Genomic DNA, 21,237 nt, shown 5'->3' on the forward strand with positions numbered 1-21,237 from the left:
GTGGTGGGGGCTTGGGGCCTTGGTACTGGGCTGCCCGAGCTGGTGCGTGATGTTAACATGCCAATAACATTCCAGCGTAGGTGATGGTGTCTTTACTTTTCAGATGATGAGGCTGAGCCTCAAGTAAGTTAATACGTGGCCCAAGTTCCCATGGCTGGTAAATGGGCAGAGCTGAGGATTCCAACCCAGGTCAGACTGATGTCAAGAAGTTCCTGGCCCTTCCCCGCTCCCCACCTCCCCTGGCAGCAGGCCTGATGCCCATTATTGCCCCTCTGTAGACCACTCTAACTCAGTGAACTGAATTGAAAGTGACAGGAGAGAATGAATAACGGTGAATTAATCCACAAGCCTGTTTCATTAGCTCTGTTTCTAGATGAAGAGAGAAAAGCTGAACTTCAGAGTAATGACTGAAAAAAATGACATTGTTGAAAATCACAATACAGTAGATAATACTGAGAGTCTGCCAGGGGCATGACTGCATTTGGTTGTCTGCGGTTAGGGAGCCTGTAGGACTGAGTTTGGAAACTGGTGCCCTTGCACAGCGTATTAAAAAAACTTTTTTTTAAAGTTGCCAACATTTAAAAATTATGAGATTTTATGTTGAAATATGGATTTCTAGATTTTCTTAAACTTGAGGATCTGTGACTCTGGGCCTACATTTACTGTTGACTTTGTTTGGAGCCCAGCACCCCTGCCCTTTGTAGATGGGGCAAAAGTACTCCAGGTCACCACAGTCTCCACCCCTCCCTATCGCCCCTGACACTTGAGACAGAATGTCGGTTGCCATTTATTGTTGTACTGTCATTATTGTTCCCACTGTTCTAATGGGAAATTCAGCAGTTTTCAAGGGTAAACACCTCTCAAGTTGTAAGCCTTTGAAGCCAGTTTCTAGAGTGCTAAAACCGTTGTTTTTATCAATTTTGTTCAGTTTTATAGTTGCTTTTTGGGGAGAGGATTTGTTAACCTTCTCACTGGCCTGTAGCCAAAAGTCCCTTATTTCTTGTTTTTGTCTGGATTTTGAATACATTCTTGTCTTCGCATGTATCTGGTATTTTCGACTGAATGCCAGATGTTGTGTATGAAGAATCGTAGAGATAATTTGAAGTTTGGAATGATGGTATCTTTTTTCAGAGAGGATTTACTGTTGCTTCCAGACAGTTAGGGTAGAGGGAGATCAGTTTAATCCAGTCAAGGGATCAAGCCAGTTCACACCTGGCCTTTAGCATTTGTGATGCCTGATGTATTTCTAGGATGTAGTCCTTCGGGGTTTCCAGCTTATATCAGTTTCCTGGAGTTGCCATAGCAAATTTGCACACCCCGGGTGGCTTAAAACAACAGAGAGAAATTTACTTTTTCACAGTCTGGAGGCCAGGAGTCCAAAATCTAGGTGTCGGCAGAGTTGGTTCCTTCTGGAAGGCTCTGAGGGGAGGTTGTGTTCCTAGCTTCTGGTGCTTGTCAGCAGTCCCTGCCATTCCTTGGCTTGTAGCTTTATCCCTCTAGTCTTGGCCCCTCTCTTCACATGGCCTTCTTTCCTCTGTGTCCATGTCTCTCTGTGTCCCCTCCTCTCCTTAGAAGGACACCAGTCGTGTTAGATTAGGTCCAGTATGACCTCATCTCAATAAATTACACCTGCAAAGAGGCTTTCCCCAAATAAAGTCCCATTCTGGGGTTCCAGGTGGACACGAGTTTTGGGGAGCACTGTTCAGTCCAGTACACAGCTGAATCCCTGAGGTGTTTTCCAGGGCCCTTCCTCATCTGCAGGTCCCGAACTCGAATTTTTTTTTTTAAAGACCCTGTGGGAATTCTGAAAGCTCCACTTAACTTCTCATCAGAGAAGCTCTGTAGTTGGGAAAAGCCTTAGGGCAAAATGAGGCCCTATAGACAGGAGTCATGTCTGTCGACTTCCCTTCTCTTTGGGATCTGAGTTCCTCCTGTCTTTCTTGCCTTTGCAGAGCTCCTAGTCCTTCAGTTTTGCTTTAATTAAAAAAAAAAAAAAAGGCTGGCATTTTCAGTTGCTGTTTTTTTCGTGGGGGAGTTGGTCTGGTTCAAGCTAATCTTTCACAGCCGACAGTGGACCCTTGGGGTGATGCTTTCAGCTTGTGCCTTTTCCGGTGGCCAGATGTGCCCCCTCTGTGCGTGACCATCTTCTGTTACTTTTCTATAAATCAGGTACCACCTTTTCCTTCTGAGGTCAACTGTAGCCTGGGAAAGGGAGTTTGCAGGCAGTTTTCCTTCAGTTTTGTGATGATTTTAATCAGTACCCACATACGTCCCCCACTCCCTAGTTTGCTGTCTGTTAGGTGGTTTTGTATTGTTTGTTTTTGATTTTAGCTTGGTATTCAGGTTTCTTTTTTTGTGTGTGTGTTACGCAGGCTCTCACTGTTGTGGCCTCTCCCGCTGCGGAGCACAGGCTCCGGACGCGCAGGCTCAGCGGCCATGGCTCACGGGCCCAGCCGCTCCGCGGCATGTGGGATCTTCCCGGACCAGGGCACGAACCTGTGTCCCCTGCATCGGCAGGCGGACTCTCAACCGCTGTGCCACCAGGGAAGCCCCTCTTTTTGTTTTTGACTTGGGAGGTTTTTACCCAAACATCCCTGGCCTGTGAAATGTTGGTAAGGTAAAATATCATTCTGAGCAGTTATGCTGCCAGCTCAGCAGTTATGCCGTCTTGGCGGGCATGGGAAGCAGTGTCCATCCCAAACTGCAATCCCTTTGAATAGATCGTCCAGTTAGTTGAGTTACGCAGGACCCAGAGAAGTTTAGAATAAGGTCACCTGGTGTGTCTTCTTTAGAATTCAGACCCCAGAAGTGGGAGCCTACTGTGCCCGGTAGAGCCGTTTCCTCTGACTTTTGACAAGTGACTGGATTTATCTGCACAGACAGTTGATTTGCCGGTGGTGAGGTGGGAGCCTGCATTTCCAAGCCTGTCCTGCAGTTTGTTTAACCTTTCCATTCCAGTTATGCAAGGTAGCGTGAATCATTACAGCCGACACTGGTTATTCCCCACCCAGCAGTTCTGTCCCTTCTTTCTTGCTAATAGAACTCTGGTTTTGTTCTGATGCTGGGTGGCCATGAGCTTCAGGCCTGAGGCTAGCCACAGGAGGAGTAAATCTGGATCAGATCAGGCCAGCCATAATAATTTCCAGCCTGCCAGTAGTTGGTTTAGGAATAGACATGTGATGCAATTCTGACCAAAAGGAAAGGTCTGCTGAGGGGCTTCTGAGAAAGCTTCTTGCTGTTTAAACAGAGACACAAGAAGGCTTATTTTATGGCCTTCGGTTGTTTTGTGAGACTGTGATATTTGGAGCTATGGCAGTGATGTTGTGACCATGAGGGGGGACCAAGTCTGAAGATGAAAGCCGGTACATTCAGGATGGCAGCTCAGAAAGATGGAAAGTACTTGGACCCTGATAATGTCACTGAGCTACTGAATTAACCAACTCTGGAACTGCCCTACCTCTGGACTTAATGTTATGTGAGATAATTAGTTCCCTGATATTTTAAGGCATTTTGAGTTGGATTTCTTTTTACTTGCATCCAAAATCATCCTAACTTAAACAATAGAGAAAAGCAAGACAACTTAAAAAAAAAAAAAGAGACCTATGCTCCAGAAATGGGAGGAACAATGTGATTAGCACATTCATCTTGGAAATGACACTTGGGTGTTTTCTGCTCTTTTCAGTGAACCACAGGTTTGGCTTTCTTAGTGTTTGCTAGTGACTCATATTGAGCAGCTCTTGTGACCCAGGGGATTCGTTAGACCATTCATGCCCATTGTTCCACTTTACTGCTAAAATGATTATGCATAGTCAGTAACAGTGTTCCCATTTTACAGGTGAAGAAAATGAGGCTTAAAGAAATGAAATAATTTCCTTAATGTTCCAGAGTTAAAAAGTGGCAGAGCTGGGATTTCTACTCAGGCAGGCCTACATGATTGTGATTCTGAAGCTCCTACTTTTATTTATAATGGCATATTGTTTCCAGAAAGAGGGCTCTCTGAAAGATCGTGACCCCCTTCCCCTATTTGAACTCATGAGTAAATTAAGCAGCATTTTATTATTTATTTATTTGGGCTGTGCCTGGTCTTAGTTGCTTCATGTGGACTCTTAGTTGTGGCATGCGGACTTCTTAGTTGTGGCATGTGGGATCTTTAGTTGTGGCATGAAGACTCTTAGTTGCGACATGCATGCAGGATCTAGTTCCCCAACCAAGGATCGAACCCGGGCCCCCTGCATTGGGAGCATGGAGTCTTACCCACTGGACCACCAGGGAAGTCCAAGCCGCAAGTATTGAGTAAGTTAGGAGCACTCAGAGCAGAGCTCAGCAAACTATGTCCTACCACCTGTTTTGTAAATAAAGTTTTATTGGAACACAGCCACAAACATTCATCTACTTAGTGTCTAGGGCTGCTTTTAGGCAGAGTTGTGACTGAGACTGTCTGGCCTCCTGACTTTCTAGCTCCTAGCATAGTGTCTAGAAGTATATGGGTTCTTCAGTAAAAATATGTTCAATAAATACCTTTTGGTTGGAAGGAAGGGCATCATCCAATGTGCATAGTACTATATTTCATGATTCCCGAGGTACCTGAAACCAGGATCACTCCAGAGTACTTCCTTTTCCTGGTTCATAGCCTGTGCCTTCTTGCTGTGTCTTCATGTGGTGGAAGGAGCCTCTTTTATCAGGGCACTAATCCCGTTCATGAGGGCTCCACCCTCATCACCTAAGGGTCCACCCAAAGGCCCCAACTACTAATACTATCATCTTTGTGGGTTAGAATTTCAAGAGATGAATTTTGAGGGGACACATTGCGATTATAGAAGTGGCATTTCAATGGCATAACCTTGGAGTTTGATGTTCTTGTTAATCACTAAAATATCATCATCAGGTTATGTGTCGGCAGTCTGTTACAAGGTGATAGGCATGATTCAGAACATACCAGAGGCACATTTATTATTGAGGTGCCTGTCTTGTAAAATTTAACTGTAACTTTCCTTATCTGTTCAGCAGCCTTTTGGCACCTCTGACCTTGACACTTTGTCTCTCCCTCTCTTCTGTAATGTCACAACCTCTGGGCATACTTTCTACTTCTTTGCAGATCCTTCCTGGCATATCCCTTCTACACCCTCAAACATTAAATATTATTTATCCTCAGATTCTGTTGTTGACTCCTGTTTCTACACATACTGTCTGAGAAAATTGCTATCTGTGTGTCGATTACTCTTAGTTACACCTCCCACAGATCACTCCTGGTCTTCCTCTTGAGTGTCGCTATTTGGATGTACCACGGGCCTGTCAAGGTCTGCATGACTGAATTCTCATTCCTATCGCACCCCCATGTTTGCTCCTGTGTTCCTTGCTTAGTGAATGGCTCTGCCCTTCACCCAGGTCCCCTGACCAACCTCGGGCTTCCTCTCAGCCTCCTCCTCCTCCTTCCCCCACAACCGCTCAAACTTCTATTTTTTTCTCCCTCTCTTTTAAAAATTGTCATAAAGTATACATAACATAAAAATGACCATTTTAACCATTTTTAAATGTACAGTTCAAAGGCATAAAAGTACATTCACATTGTACAACCATCACACCATCCATCTCCAGAACCTTTTCATCTTCCCAAATAGAAACCCTGCCCCCATTAAATAATAATGCCCCATTTTCTCCTCCCATTAGCCCCTGACAACCACCACTCTGCTTTATGTCTCTATGAATTTGATTACTTTAGGTACTTCACATAAGTAGAATCATACAATATTTGTCCTCTTGTATTTGGCTTATTTCATTTAGCATAATTTCTTCAAGTTTCATGCATCCTTTTTAAGGTTGGATACTATTCCATTGTATGGATAGACCACCTTTGTTTATCCACTCATCTGTCGATGGACACCTGGGTTGCTTTCACTTATTGGCTATTGTGAAAAGTGCGGCTACGAACATGGGTGTACAAATAACTGTTCGAGTCCCTGCTTTCAATTCTTCTGGTTACATACTCAGAAGTGGAATTTTTGGATCATACAGTAATTCTATGTTTAATTCTTTGAAGAGCCACCATATAGTTTTCTGTACTGGGTGCTCCATTTTATTTTATTTTTAATTTTTAAAAAATTTATTTATTTTATTTATTTATTTTTGGCTGTGTTGGGTCTTTGTTGCTGTGCGCAGGCTTTCTCTAGTTGTGGTGAGTGGGGGCTACTCTTCGTTGCTGTGCTCAGGTTTCTCATTGCGCTGGCTTCTCTTGTTGCCGAGCATAGGCTCTAGGCACGCGGGGTTCAGTAGTTGTGGCTTGCAGGCTCTAGAGCGCAGGCTCGGTAGTTGTGGCGCCCGGACTTAGTTGCTCCGCGGCATGTGGTATCTTCCCGGACCAGGGCTCGAACCCGTGTCCCCTGCATTGGCAGGCGGATTCTTAACCACTGCACCACCAGGGAAGCCCGGGGTGCTCCATTTTAAATTCCCACCAGCAATGCACAAGGGTTCCAATTTCTCCACACCCTCACCAACACTTGTAATTTTTTGTGTTTTTGATAATAGCTACTCAAATGGGTGTGAAGTGGTGTCTCATCCTGGTTTTTTTTGTTTTGTTTTGTTTTGTTTTTTTGCGGTACGCGGGCCTCTCACTGTTGTGGCCTCTCCTGCTGCGGAGCACAGGTTCCGGACGCGCAGGCTTGGCAGCCATGGCTCACGGGCCCAGCTGCTCCGCAGCATGTGGGATCTTTCTGGACCGGGGCGCGAACCCATGTCCCCTGCATCGGCAGGCGGACTCTCAACCACTGTGCCACCAGGGAAGCCCTCATCCTGGTTTTGATCTATTGTCTCCTGAAGTTTCAGATTTCTCTCTAAAGTCATTTCATGAGCTCCCTACCAGTTCAGCTGGATGGTGCCCCTCCGATCGGTGATGACCCTCCCCCACCCTGCAATGGTCCTGAGTCCTCTTCTCACCAGACCTCTGTGTGGCACCACTGTTTTCTTGTCTCCCTCTCTTGGTGGTCAGGGACTGGGTCCATCCTTGCTCACATTTGTAGCTCCAGTGTATTGCAAGGAGCCTGCAACTACATTCAGAATAATGACTTGAGGACCCAGATGTCAGGTCATGCTGCTCGTTCTCCTGGGATGCCAAACCCCGCCCCCTTCCGTCTGTACATCCTCACAGTTGAAAGCAGGTGGTATTAGTATTAATATAGCCCCAACTGTAAAATTAGAGAAACCTACTTCCTTGATCCTCAGGGGGGATTTTTGAAAGTGGTTGATTGCATTTAACTGAAATTGGAATTTATATTTTGCTTCACTGGGGTACCTTGGGTAACAGTTTCATTTCTGTAGAAAATTGATTGCAGAGGAAGCTGCATGTGCCAGGAGAACCCCAGGCCCATGCTTTTGATCATGAGGGGAAGTCCCCTCCCTCACCCTCCCATCCCTATCATGTTTTCAGTTCCCTCTTTGTGTTTCTCTGTTGAATTCGCTAACTTGAAAATCAGCTAGTCCTGGTGAAAGAGAGTTGGGAGGATGTCTGCCAAAGGGGCAGAGAAGATGTCCAGGGTGGCGATAAAAATGTTCAGCAGCTGGTGGGGAAGTGCTGGTCTTAGGGAGGGAGCCAGGGCCAGAGCGCTGTCCCCCACGGGCAAGGTGTTAACCCGTGAGTCACTGGATTTGGGCAATGTCCATAGGGTCCTGGGAGGTTCTTGACTGCTCGAGTGGCTGAGGGCTTGGGCCAGTGGCCATTTATTAAGGGGGATGAAACTGTCCCAGCGTATTAGGATTTGTTGTAGCCAGACTGATGCCTCTTGGCCGAAGGGGACCTCTGGCTGTTTCAGAGGTATTTAATCTTTTTTTTTTTTTAATGAATGAATGAATTTATTTTTGGCTGCGTTGGTTTTTTTGTTGTTGTTGCTGTGTGTGGGCTTTCTCTAGCTGAGGTGAGCGGGAGCTACTCTTTGTTCGGTGCAAGTGTTTCTCATTGCGGTGGCTTGTCTTTGTTGCAGAGCAGAGGCTCTTGGTGCGCGGGCTTCAGTAGTAGTTGTGGTGCACAGGCTCTAGAGCGCAGGCTCAGTAGTTGTGACACACGGGCTTAGTTGCTCCACGGCATGTGGGATCTTCCCGGACCAGGGCTTGGCTTGCACCCATGTCCCCTGCATTGGCAGGCGGATTCTTAACCACTGCGCCACCAGGAAAGTCCCAGGTATTTAATCTTGATGTCCTGTAAATTAAGACTCAGACCTGGCTTCGGAGTTGTCAGTTTTGAGTTATTATCCAGCCTGTTGGTGTCATGGATACTTTGCTTCGCTTCTGTCAGCATGAAAATGGCTCTTGCGCAGAGGATGGAGTACACCCCTAAAAGGAAACAGGGCACAGGTTTTAGAAGTGGTGGAGAAAGTTCCCACTTGTTCATAAAGGAGGTACCATAGGCCCTTGTGTCACGTGGGTGAAGGCCAGGTGTGCTCTGTTGAGGTGTTAGAGCTGGGAACTCAGCCTTCAGATGATCACAGGGGCCAGACAGCTGACAGAGATGAGTGAATCGGGCTGGTGAAGGATGCCAGGGAGTAGTGGCCCCTGAGAGTCACCTGGCCCCTGCAGAGCAGGCTGGGATGTGTAGTCAGTCTGCAGATTCAGGTGGAAGAGAGGATAGATTTGGATGAGCAGCTAGCAGTCTACCACGGTGGAGCTTTTCCTCTTCTCTGTAGAGTGGTCAGAGACACCTCTTCATGGGGACATTTGAATAGAGACCTAAGGAAGCGAAGGAATTAGCCATCCTGTTATTGGGGGAAGGAATCCCAGGCGGTTCAACAGGTTCAAAAGCGTGTAGCAGTCAGTCTCTTGTTTGCTCTCAAGTTGACTCCCTGCCCTTGCCCTGCAAACTCTATTTCCCGGGTCCCCTTGCCCATCATTTCAGTGGGAGGTGGTGATACGGTCAGCAGGTGAGAGGAAGAAGGGAGCTGGAATATTTCTTCCTCTCAGCCCTGCTTCAGGGGACATCTCTAGCCATGGCTGTGCTTCCTTCATGGTCCTTGGAGGTCCCCTGTGGCTGCCGGTCAGGCCTTCCTCATCCCCCCACTTTCCTCCTAGGTGCCTCTGCCACAGTCCAGCTGTTGCCCGCAACCCTGGTTACACTGCCTGGGAACACCTTTTGTTCCTCTGGCTTTAGGGATGGATTAGCTTTCTGACGTCAGTTATCTCTGGGTGCCCTCATTATCTCCTGTTTGGCTTTCTGACTCTTCCAAAAGCTCTGTAACAGATGTCCTGTTTGAAATTCCTTCAGTGGCCTAGCTGGTGTGGTTTCTGTTCTCATGACTGGGTGGGTCCTCCAACCAGCAGACTTGGCTGGTTGGAGGAGCGGCCAGGAGACCAGTGAGGCTGTTGCAGGGTGAGTGGCAGGGAGAGTGGGACGAGGTGAAGTGGAGAGGTAGTGGGGAGCCCAGTCGCGTCCGGGCAGTAAGTGGTAATATATCCTCCTTTTCTTGCTTTATTTTTGTGATCTCCTTTCACCTCTACCAAGATAATTGGCACTTGTTCTGTAGAGTCAGTAGGGGTGTTTAAGTTTAAATCTACTGAAGTCTTCCAAAGCAATCCAGCATCTCAGATCATGGTACATTTATTCATTCTTTTTTTAAAAAATTTTTATTGGGGTATAGTTGATTTACAATGCTGCTTTAGTTTCAGGTGTACAGCAAAATGGATCTATATTCATTCTTTAAAAATGTATCATGTTCTGGGACTTCGCTGGTGGTCCAGTGGCTAAGACTCCACGCTCCCAATGCAGGGGGCACAGGTTCGATCCCTAGTTGGGGAACTACATCCCACATGCCACAACTAAAAGATCCTGCATGCTGCAACTAAACATCCTGCAAGCGGCAACGAAGACCCTGTGTGCCACAACTAAGAACCAATGCAGCTAAATAAATAAATATTTTAAAAAATGTATCAAGTTCTGAATTGTACAGTTTAAAATGGTGAATTTTATATTAAGTGAATTTTACTACAATTAAAAAAAAACTGGAAGTGGCTAAGTTACCTTTAACTGGCAAGTTTTAGTTTTTTTCTGAGTGAAGGGAGTTTAAAAACTAACTGGAAGGAAATTTAATAGCAGAATTAATTTCAGTTGCAAAGAAATAAAGGCAATTCCATCTTTACTAAAAAAAAAAGTAAAATGATACAGCTGCTGTGGAAAATAATTTGATGGTTTTTCAAAAAGTTAAACATGGAATTACCAAACGATCCAGCAATTCCACTCCTAGATGCATACCTAAAAAAATTGAAAGCAGGGACTCAGATACTTGCACACAAATATTCATAGCAGCATTATTCACAAGAACCAGAAGGTAGAAACAACTCAAATGTCTATCAGCAGATGCATGGATAACAAAGTGTGGTATATACTATATATCATGGAATATTATTCAGCCATAAAGAGAAATGAAGTACTTTTACCTACTATAACATGGATGAACCTTAAAAACATGCTAAGTGAAATTAGCCAGTCACAAAAGGTCACGTGTTGTGTGATTCCTCTTATACGTAGAATCTAGAATAGTCAAATTTGTAGAGACAGAACATATGTGGAACAGAGGTTACCAGGGGGTGTGGGAGGGGAGGATGGGGGGGATTAGTGTTTAATGGGTATGAACTTTCTGTTTGGGATGATGAAAAATTTCTGGAAATGGATAGTGGTGATAGTTGCACGACCTTGTGAATGTACTTCATGTCGCTGAATTAGACACTGAAAAATGGTTAAAGTGGTAAATTTTATTATGTATGTTTTACTGCAATTGAAGAAAGCGAAAAAAAAAAAAGTCCTAAGTTTACATACTTCGTACAAGTCTTAATTATGTGTTCTTCACGGTTAAAGCACAGCCCCTGTGTTCTAGTTCCAGGAGGCGTCTTGTAGCTGGTTGGGAGATGGCCACGTGACAGAGCCGCAGCCCCTCATTGGAAACTCTGCTTTGCCACTGTGTTTGTTTCTTGTAGTCGGGCTCATGCAGATTGGGGTGTGACTGGGATTTGGGGGCACCTCTGCTCGCCCAGGTCTCAGGCTGGAATATGGAAGCACTTGGTTTTGCCTTTTGTTCCTGGAATGGTTGATACGACGTATGGCTGATTCTGTTAGCTTCCTGCCTAGAATCCTTTCCCCTTTTCTTCTTTGGCTTAACAGAACCCTGATTTTGCTTGCGGCTGTGGGATGTCCTTCCCTAGGTCATGGCTCATGAGTGATTTAGCCAGTCTTGACATGTTTTCCACTCCCTTGTGCTTTTCTGGGGTAACTTATCCTTACCTGAAAAAAGGGAGTGATAGAGCTGGCTTTATTTATTTTTTTTTAATTATTTATTTATTTTTGACTGCACTGTAGCATGCGGGATCTTAGTTCCCCGACCAGGGATCGAACCTGTGTACCCTGCAGTGGAAGTGCACAGTCCTAACCGCTGGACAACCATGGAATTCCCAAGAACTGACTTGTATCTTAACCTCTTTCTTCTGCTCCAATTGTGAATGTGAGACCCAGAGTGTTGACAGTCCTCAGGGACAGCGAGGGTAGAGGGTAGAGATTCTGCCCATGACAGAGCCTTTGAACCAGCTGTCTACCTCCAGACTAAGTAATTAAGAAAAATAAGCCTTTCTTTGTTTACAAGGAGCCTAGCTCCTTGTAGTTGGGTTTTCTGTTTATTGTTGAGCAGTGCTTTTGTATGTGTGTTTATTTTTGAGAGATGCCATCACCCGTTGAATGTGTGCATGCATTGCTCAGGGCCTGCCATGTTCTCGGCCCCCGAAATGATTGTCAGTTGGTTGAAGAACCTGCCCTAGCTCCCTGCATTAGGCTTCTTCTGGTTGCAGGTGACAGCCAAAGGGCACTTACTGACTGAAGTACCCAAGAAAACTAGGGGTTGAGCTGGGTCCAGTGGAGTAGCATCCCCTACATCTGTCCCTTGGTCTCTCCCAGTTCCGCTTCTCTGTGGGTTGGCATCTTTCCCAGGTGGCCACTCTACCTGATAGGGGAAATGGACCCAGGAAGTGCCAGATTTACACGACAGTTATAGTTCCTACTTCTAGAACGGCAGTTGGCAAACTTCTTTAAGGGATCAGATAGTAAGTATTTTAGGCTTTGTGGGCCATAAGTTTCTGTAGCAACGTCCCAGCTCTGCCTTTGTAGCAGGAAAGCAGCCACAGGTGACTTGTAAACAAATGGACGTGACTGTGTTCCAGTAAAACTTTATTTACAGGGCTTCCCTGGTGGCACAGTGGTTAAGAATCTGCCTGGCAATGCAGGGGACACGGGTTCTAGCCCTGGTCCGGGAAGATCCCACGTGCCACGGAGCAACTAAGCCCGTGCGCCACAACGACTGAGCCTGCGCTCTAGAGCCCGCGAGCCACAACTGCTGAGCCTGCGTGCCACACAGCTGAAGCCCGCGTGCCTAGAGCCCGTGCTCCACAACAAGAGAAGCCACCGCCATGAGAAGCCCCCACTCGCCCCAACTAGAGAAAGGCCGTGCAGCAACGAAGACCCAACACAGCCAAAAATAAATTTAAAAAAACACAAAAACTTTATTTACAAAAAGAGGGGTGGGGTTGCTGAATTTGGCCCTTGGGCCTTTGTTTGCTGACTTCAGTTCTGGAGGCAGACAAGGCTTCTCTTCTAGCATTTCAGGCAGAAGTTGTGGGGAGGGCCCCATGGTCCAGGGTGAGGCCAGTGAAGCACTCACTTCAGCCACAGAATTTAAGGGAACACCAAAAGCTCAGCAATCAAGATAAATAATATTTTCATGCAATATTTAAAAAAAATCAAAGTTAATACAGAAAAAAATCCATCACGCAAAGGTCACGCAAAAGTCCCACAAAATATCAAACAGGACCAGGATGAGGGGGTGCTGAGTGAGGCAAGTTGAGGCGCCCGCCCTGCTGTGGCCAGGTGGTTGACCAGCTTGGGTTACCTGCCCACCCCTGTGGGAGGGAGAGTTTGGTAGTGCTAAAAGCAACTTCACAGGGAACCAAATGGAACACGGTTCCCCTAGGAAAGAGGGGTGCAGCTGCCAGAAGAAAGGGAAAGGGATGCCGTTTGCCTGCCTTGGTTCTAAGCACTTCATATCATGCTTTATTGTCTCATTTTTTTTCCCTCTTAGCAAACCTCAAAGGCAGGTAGTTCTCCCCATTTTACAGATGAGGAAAGTGAAGGACAAACTATGTTGCCGAAGGTCACGCAATGCCTGAAGTAGAATTCGCGCCAGGGATTTTGCCCTCAAAGTATGCATTCTTGAATTCTTGGCATCGATTAAAGTTGAGGCCTGTTAGAAGCTTTGCCAAAGGCCCCGTGCTTTCATCATCCTCTGTCAGCAGGTGCCCCTAGGTAGCTCACCTCAGTGCCCCTTCCTTGGCTCTTGTTCTTGTCGGCAGATGGCTTTAAGGAGTTGGGGGAACCAGAAGCCCTCACCCACTTTTGGAATCAGCCTCCGGTTTAAAGCAACAAGAGATAAGTGTATATTCCCAAATTAAATTATGGACACTGCAAGTTTTAAGTGGCAGGTGAGCTGTGCTTTAAGTAGACCACATTAATTCTGGCAGTGGAAGCGGAGCCCTGCTGGGATAATAATGATTGTCAGCAGCATCACCCAGGCAGGCTTTAGAAGGATTCTGTATCGGTAAGCAATTTGCCAAATTGAAAGGTGAAAACACACTTTGAGGTGTTTCATGTGTACTCAGGGTCAGAGGGAAGTGACTGCAGTTTTCAGGAAAGACAATGCAGGTGAGAGTCACTTGATTGGAATCGTGATGGATGTACTGGTGGTTGTCTGGTGGGTTACAAAACAAGTTTTTGGCTGGTCAGCTGGCTGGCCCGGAGTGGCACTTTTACCAAATTTTAAGAGAGGCTTCCAGTAGAAAGAAGGCTGTTTGCACTTGTGCGGTTTGGGCTGATCTAATGGGTTTCGGAAGGGGATTAGTTTGGCTTTTAGGGATTGAGACAGAAGGTATTCTGAGTAAACTGCCCTGCTGGTGGTTTTACCAGTCGTTCCTGAGATGTTTATTCTAAATGATCTCAGAGGTTGACTTGATACACAGATGCATACACACACTCATAAGTACATACACATTTAGATGCTGTTAGCAGAAAAAGGAAAAGAGGAAACAACATGAATGCTCTTGGATAAAAAGATAATTATTTAGCAAACAGTGGTTGGTCATCATGGGCTGGACGTCATGCTCAGTGTTCTACCCCCCTTTTCTCCAGTTACCCCAGTAACCCTAGGTGATTCTGCACTTTGGGGCTTACTTTAAGGGAGAGGAGTCTGAAGCTTAGCATGGTTGAGGGGACCTGCCCAGGGTCCTTCCGCTGAAGACCTCCTCACCTGTTGTCCTGCCTGCTAGACTGGAAGCTTGTTAGGAATGAGTCCTTCTTGTCTACCTGGCGGCCCATAGCCTCGCCCAGCTTGTGGCTACTGGGAAGAATACAGTCTGTGCTACTTGAGCCGAACTGCAGTCTTAGAGTGAGCTTATTAACTTGCTGTCCAGTTTATGGAGATGTGTGTATTCACATCCTTCTGGAAGGAAGCTTCAAAGCTCTTGTCACCTTCTCAGAGGGGTCTGAGCCTATTTAGCTCCTGGATTAGAATCCCCGTCTAGCAGCAGAGACTCAGCAGTTTCCCCCTCGGGATATCGAGCAGTTGTGAACATGATCCTTTTCAAGGAGGCAGAGCACCCCTCACTTTGCAAGGCAGTGTGATGAAGTGGTTTGCAGGGAGACAGCTCTGAGGTCCCTTTCTGCTGTACCACTTATAACCGTGTGTCACTGGACCAGTTACTTCACTTGTCTGGGCCTCAGCCTTGTCTTTGACATGGAGATGGCCTTGGTGGTTGTGAGGACTGAGGTCGGATGGAAAGTGTTGGGTGCAATGGCTGGCACGTAGTTAATGCTCAATAAGTAGTAGCGGCCATCGCTATTGTTGCCGTTATTATTGGCAGCATTGAAAAGTGTTGATGACTGTCCTTAAGTAAAGAAGGTTGGTTACAAAATTCGGTATACACTAGAATTACACCTATGAAAAACATCTGTGTGCACATAGACAAGAAAAGCAGGATGTGAGGTGACACGATGACTATTTTATGGATAAAAACAAACTTCTTAGCTTTCCTTAAAGCCTTAAATCTGCTCAGACCTATGGAAATCTCCCCTAAGGAACTAGAAACAAGGACAGTGAGTTATGTACAGGGATGTTCAAAGCATTATACAGGGAAAATTGGCATTATATTATGTTCCCAACAGTCCTGAAATAAATTGTGTTTAACTGGGGAGCTATCAAAAATCACATTCTCAGAGATCTTTACATGTTACAGGAAAATGTTCATGATCTAGACAAGAAAAGAAACAAGTCAGGATACAAAGCTACGTGTGTGTGTATTTATATATACACACATACATACATATACATATACAACACACAATGTGATGGTGTATTAATTTCTTATGGCTGCTCTAACAAATTACCACAAAGTTTGTGGCTTAAAACAGCACAGACTAATTTTCTTATAGTTATAGAGGGTAGAAGTCCAAAGTCAGTTTCACTGGGCTAAAGTCAAGGTGATGGCAGGGCTGGTTCCTTTTGGAGGCTCCAGGGCAGGGTCCGTTCCTTGCCTCTTCTGGCTTCTGGTGGCTTCTGGCATTCCTTGGCTGTGGCCGCATCACTCCAGGCTGTGCTTCCCTGGTCACGGCACTGCCTTCTCTTCTGCATCAGCTCTCCTTCCCCGTTACTCTTTTAAAGACACTTGTGATTACGTCAGGCCCCCAGAGACTACCCAGGATAATCTCCCCGTTTCAAGATCCTTACAGGGGTCATTCTGCTGTAAGGACACACCTGCACACGTGTAATGACGTGACCTGTCACACCTGCAAAGTCTCTTTTGCCATAAAAGGGAACATGCACAGGTTCCAGGGACTAGGATATGGCTATCTTTGGGGGTCATAATTCAGCTCTCACAGATGTCAATTTTGTATAAAAAAGCAAAGTGCAGGCAAAAAGACTGACTTGAAAATGTTAATGTTGGTCGTCACTTCTGGATGGTGGATGGGGGGTTCATTTTTATTTTCAATATACTCTCGGGTATCTTCCTTTTTGGTGCTAAGAAGTAACTCTTTTACAACCCTCAAAACTGCCCATGGACATATATACAATTCTTTTTTTCTTAATATTCTTCTCCACTATGGTAAATCAACTATACTCCAATAAAAAAAAACAAAACCAAAAACTGCCCAAGGGTGTTCCTCTTCAAACGATGCTCGTCCCACAGCGCGGTCCCACTGTCTCCACAGAGCCCGTGTTCTGGTTCTATGTGAAGGAGGTCCTCAGCAAGCATGAGCTGCAGCGCTTCTACGCCTTGCGCCACATCGCCTCGGACGTGGGCCGCGGCCGCGCCTGGCTACGCTGCGCCCTCAACGAACACTCCCTGGAGCGCTACCTACACATGCTCCTGGCCGACCACAGCAGGCTCAGGTACCTCAGAGGGGCTCGGGGAGGGAGTGCGCCAAGGGGTGACCATCGTACTATCTGCCCGCCTGCATCTGGGGCAGCTGGGTTCCCCTCTTCCAGCCCCAGCTTGTCCAGCTGTGCTGTGGGGACAGTCGACCAGAGACTAAATGAGGATGCCTGTAAAGGGCTCCCTCCGCATGACAGCTGCATGCAGCAAGCACTCAATAGATGCTTGTTATTATTAAGGCCTGGGGTGTGGAGAGAGCTGTTGTCTTAGGACACAGCCTGCGCCCCACTTGCTGGAATTTTAATCTGGGTTTCTTTCGGATTCAGAATTTCTTTCTCTTTAGATGTTGGGTGTTCAGTGCCCAGTTCCATGTTGTGTCTCACCTTGCGTGCTGCGTACTGTACAGCTCCTTTTGGTTTTTTTGGGGTTAATAAACCCCAAACTGATGGAAAGAAATAGGGAAGTTTTAAGTTGGGGAGAGAAGTCATTTGTTATTATAAAACAACATCTCATTTTATTTTGTTTTCTTTTTTCTTGATCATAAAGTTCACTCTGTCAGTTAGTATAGGCCAGGTTATGCTATCATAACAAGCATCGTATAAAACTCATTAGCTTGAGACAGCCGAGTTCATTTCTTCCCCCTGCTGCATGTCTGTCATGGGTGGGAGGTCTCATCTCAGGGACCCAGGCTGACAGAGGCTCCGTCTCTACATATGCTTTCTTGATTGCCAAGGCAGGACAAGGGGCTGTGGCTGAGCGAAGCTCTGGCTCGTAAAGCCTCTGCCCGCTGTGATGCTCACTCCCACTCATATTTCATTGGCCAGCAAGTTACATGGCCACAGGCAAGCTCAGCAGGGTGGGTGAGGTATGGTCATCCCACAGCCATGGGGAGACGGCACTGAGTGTGCATCAGCGATAGTACAGTCAGCCATATTCCCTTCAGAAACATTTGACGATGCTGTAGAACCCTCTGGGACAAAACTTAAATCACTCATAAATTGCACAGACATAACTCTGCTAACATGTTGGTATTTTTTCTGTCATTTTGCTTGTATGCTGGTGTTTGTGACCTTTTTCTCCTCTCCCTGTCTTCCTCTCCCTGTCCCTTTCTCTCTCGCCGTTATTTTCCCTCTGAGAAGGGTGGACTAGACATGTTGTTTTGTGTCACCTGGTGATGCAAAGGGACAGTGGTCAATTCTGCCCTGGACCCTTGAATAACTTCCACATCAGCCCAGATCCTCAACATTAACATGTCAGTTAATTCATTAAGCTGGCGTTTCCTTAGTGCCGTGATGCATTTCTGTGATTTCATATTGCTGTGCATTCTCTGGCTCAAGTCTCCTCTTCTGTTTCTTCTGTTGCTTGTGGTCACCTCTCTACCAGTAGTTTGTTAGGTGTTCTGGGATTGTGCACTAAGGCTGTTAAAGATACCCTTGAAGTTCTCCTATTGATGTTGCTTGTGGTACCTTGTCCGGTTGTGTGTTCAGACCCTGTGGATATGAAATGGTAGGGATGGGGGCCAGAACGACTGGCATCAGCTGTACCTGTGTGCTGCTTAGGGTCTTGAGTTGGGAGGCTGCGAATGTCTGTGTGTACATCTGAGCATTAACCAGCTTTCATTAAGGAAAACATACTCATGTTTCTTATAATAGTTTGTGTGTGTGTGTGTGTGTGTGTGTGTGTGTGTGTGAAGCTCTTTCCAGCAGATCATTTACAAGTGCAGTCTGCCCTCTCTATCCCCAGGTTCTGCATCTGTGGTCTCAGCCAACCGTAGCTTGAGTACCGTGTTTAAGATCTGTGGTCGGTGGAACCCGTGGGTGCAGAATCTGCAGACTTGCAGAGCCGATTGTACTACGCTCTCTTATATAAGCACCTGCAGATCTTGGTGTCCGAAGTGGGCCCTGGAGCCAATCCCGCATGGATACCAAGGGACAGCTGTAGTTCAGAGCTGTGCTCTCGCTGTCAGGGTTGAACGTAATAGTGAGCAGTTGATATGAATCAGCTGTTAAGAATCAAAGTTGAACTTACCTGAATCACTAGCCACTCTAACTTGATGTGGGAAAACCAAATTCATTTACATGCATGAAAACTGGCTCCAATTTGTAAAGAATCACAAATTTGGGAATCAGAGGTCTAGTTGCAGTGCCACCTTGAACATGTAGTCTGTGCTTCCATTGACATTTTTGCCAGGTTGAGTATGTTGAAAATGATGTGTTTCTTTTCTCTTTCTGTTAGTTGTACCCAGTCTCTTGCTGAACGCCAGGTCACCCGTCACTGACTGTGCTTCAGTGAAACTGGGTTTTGACTCCGTTAGTTTAGGGTTCTCTGACCTGGCGGGGAAGTCTGAGGGGTGAGGGTATTTGCTTGTTATTGCTTAACGGGCGATCAGATAAAGAGCTGGGGAATGAGGCTGGGAGACCTGCTTTGGAGCCCTGTCTGTACCATTTATTGCTGAATGACCTTGAACAATGGACTGACCTGTAGGCCTTTCTGTCCCCCTCCTCCCCCACTGCTGTTTAGATCTGTGGGCCTTTTTAGCTTCCCAGCCCTTTCCAGGGGTAACTTGGGCTTTTGGGCTGCAGCCCAAGCTGGTGTTATATACAAATGCCCTGGTTGATGGAGCCATGGAACTATAATTTCTTACTGAAATTGCCTCTTCTTGTATTAACCCAATCAGGGGGGCCTTGTGGGCCGGCTTGGATTTCCTCTCTGTCTCTTAGAGACATAGCTTGAGTGGAAGTCACCCCTCTGTTTGCCCCCTTCTCCTTTTCTGCTTCAGAAATACCACGTGTACATCTCATGCCTATCTCAGTACTTTCAAGCTCAGGGGACTCTAAAGATCTCAGGGGACCAGTGAGGAAGTTGTAGGATATATGCGCTCAATCCTTTGTTTATAACCAGAAGCCTCAGCCCAGCAGAGACCTCGTATATCCACTCTGGGATAACCAGGCATGGATTTTCCAGGGAACCATATGTGGGAATTGTTTGGCTGACAGATGCTGAGAACCACTGTTCAGAGTTTTTTCCCTCTGTTTTCCAATTTGCAGCACTTTTTATGAAGACTGGGCTTTTGTGATGGATGAAGAAAGGTCTAGCATGCTTCCTACCATGGCAGCTGGTAAGCCTGGCCAGGGCCAAGGGCGGGGGCTCCTGTGAAGCTTGGTGAGCAGAAGAGGCTGCCTGGGAGTGAATTTATAACTCCAAGGGATGCTCTGGTTTTCCCTCTCCTCACCGAATTAATAATGAGTCACTTGCCGCTGTCCTTCCTTTAGTGGTGACGAGCAGTTGAGTCCATTTATCTAGAATTTGATGCCCTGGCTGGGAAAGCATGGGGTTGAGGGTTTTTGGCCATGGCTTTGCAAGTGTAATATAAAGATCCAGGGAACTGGAGGAGGAGACCTGCCTTTGAAGCCTAGCTCTGCCCCTGTCTGGCAGGTGGCCTGGGGCAGATCCTATGAGCTTTTTTACCTTTACTTTTCTCTTCTGTGACGTGGGAATCCTGATAGCACGGCAGTCGCCTGTGTAGGGCTGTGAGAGAATGAGATGTGAGAAAGAGTCAAGTACATGATTTGTTACTATGAAAGCCCTGCATTGATGCTAGTTGATGAATTGTTAAATTGTTTAACATTTGACTGTCACTCAAAGGGTAAAGTGGGTAACTTGCTTCTTTCTTCCACATCCTTTGTTGCCTCCTTTTTCTCTCTTCCCTCAAAGTTTGCACTGAGTCCCACCTACTGAGAGTTATGTTAGGCTTGTCCGTTGATGAGGAAAAGTCAGGTGACCATGATGTCCTGTGTGGGCCATAGGAGACCAGGGCAAGTTTTTGCCTAAAGTGATAATGGTAATGATATTGGTACACATGTTTTGATTGCTTACTGAGCTGTTTTCGATGGGTGATGGTCTTTAATACTCTGTAAGGGATGCTGCTGTCCCCCTATTATAGATAAGGAAACTGAAGCTCAGAGGTCATGAATGGCTTGACCCAAGGTCTCAGAGCATGTAAGTGGCAGTGCTAGGATTCAACCCAGGCAGTCCGACCTCAGAACTTACTCCTTAACCTCCCCACGGTTGACTTCTTATTTGCATTTGTCTTCCTGACGGATAGGGAGAGAATTTGGAAAGACTCAACTCCAGTGATAGCGGGTATCTCCTGACCGCAGTTTTGTGGGTGGTTTTTATCACCATTTGAGACGAGTGTGTACCCTCTTGCGTACTATAACGTCTGCAGCTTGTTTATTGTGTTGGAGTGTGACTGTTGAACAGCAGACACACCAGGCTTTTCCGTTTTTGGGGGCAGGTCTGAACTCCATACTCTTCGCAATTAACATCGACAACAAGGATTTAAACGGGCAGAGTAAGTTTGCTCCCACCGTCTCGGACCTCTTGAAGGAATCCACGCAGAATGTGACCTCCTTGCTGAAGGAATCCACGCAAGGAGTGAGCAGCCTTTTCAGGGAGATCACGGCATCCTCGGCCGTCTCCATCCTCATCAGGCCTGAGCAGGAGACCGACCATCTGCCCGTCGTGTCCAAGCACATCAGTGCCGGTGAGCGAGAACGAGGGGAGGACAGAGGGTCGGGTGAGGATGACAGATTGTGTCATCTGAAAGCGCCAAGGGGAGTGAAATCTGATGCACTCATGTTTTCAGTTCATGTTTGTGTTTATCTTTTTAATTTTTTTTTTGGCTGCACTGTGTGGCGTGCGGGGTCTTAGTTCCCTAACCAGGGATTGAACCTGTGCCCCCTGCAGTGAAAGCACGGAGTCCTAACCACTGGACTGCCAGGGAAGTCCCCATGTGTT

General features: G+C 46.4%; 1 protein-coding gene across 4 annotated transcripts in view; it reads left to right on the plus strand.

The window, feature by feature from the left end:
* The window catches only part of SNX29 (sorting nexin 29), a 549,826-nt gene that overhangs the window by 46,492 nt on the left and 482,097 nt on the right, over window positions 1-21,237 (plus strand). For 3 of the 4 annotated variants that reach the window (XR_003793181.1, XM_029220773.1, XM_029220775.1), the window contains exons 5-7: window positions 16,274-16,454; window positions 19,485-19,555; window positions 20,735-20,983. Coding sequence is in view for 3 of the 4 variants with exons in the window: in XM_029220773.1 (XP_029076606.1) it covers window positions 16,274-16,454; window positions 19,485-19,555; window positions 20,735-20,983 (501 nt within the window). In the remaining variant the exon portion in view is untranslated. Of the gene's footprint in view, window positions 1-6,806; window positions 7,805-16,273; window positions 16,455-19,484; window positions 19,556-20,734; window positions 20,984-21,237 lie in introns of those variants that run through there. The other variant, XM_029220774.1, reaches the window with a different exon arrangement.

The sequence above is a fragment of the Monodon monoceros genome, unplaced genomic scaffold, assembly GCF_005190385.1.
Source record: "Monodon monoceros isolate NGI ecotype Baffin Bay Population unplaced genomic scaffold, NGI_Narwhal_1 Super_Scaffold_13, whole genome shotgun sequence".
NCBI lineage: Eukaryota > Metazoa > Chordata > Mammalia > Artiodactyla > Monodontidae > Monodon > Monodon monoceros.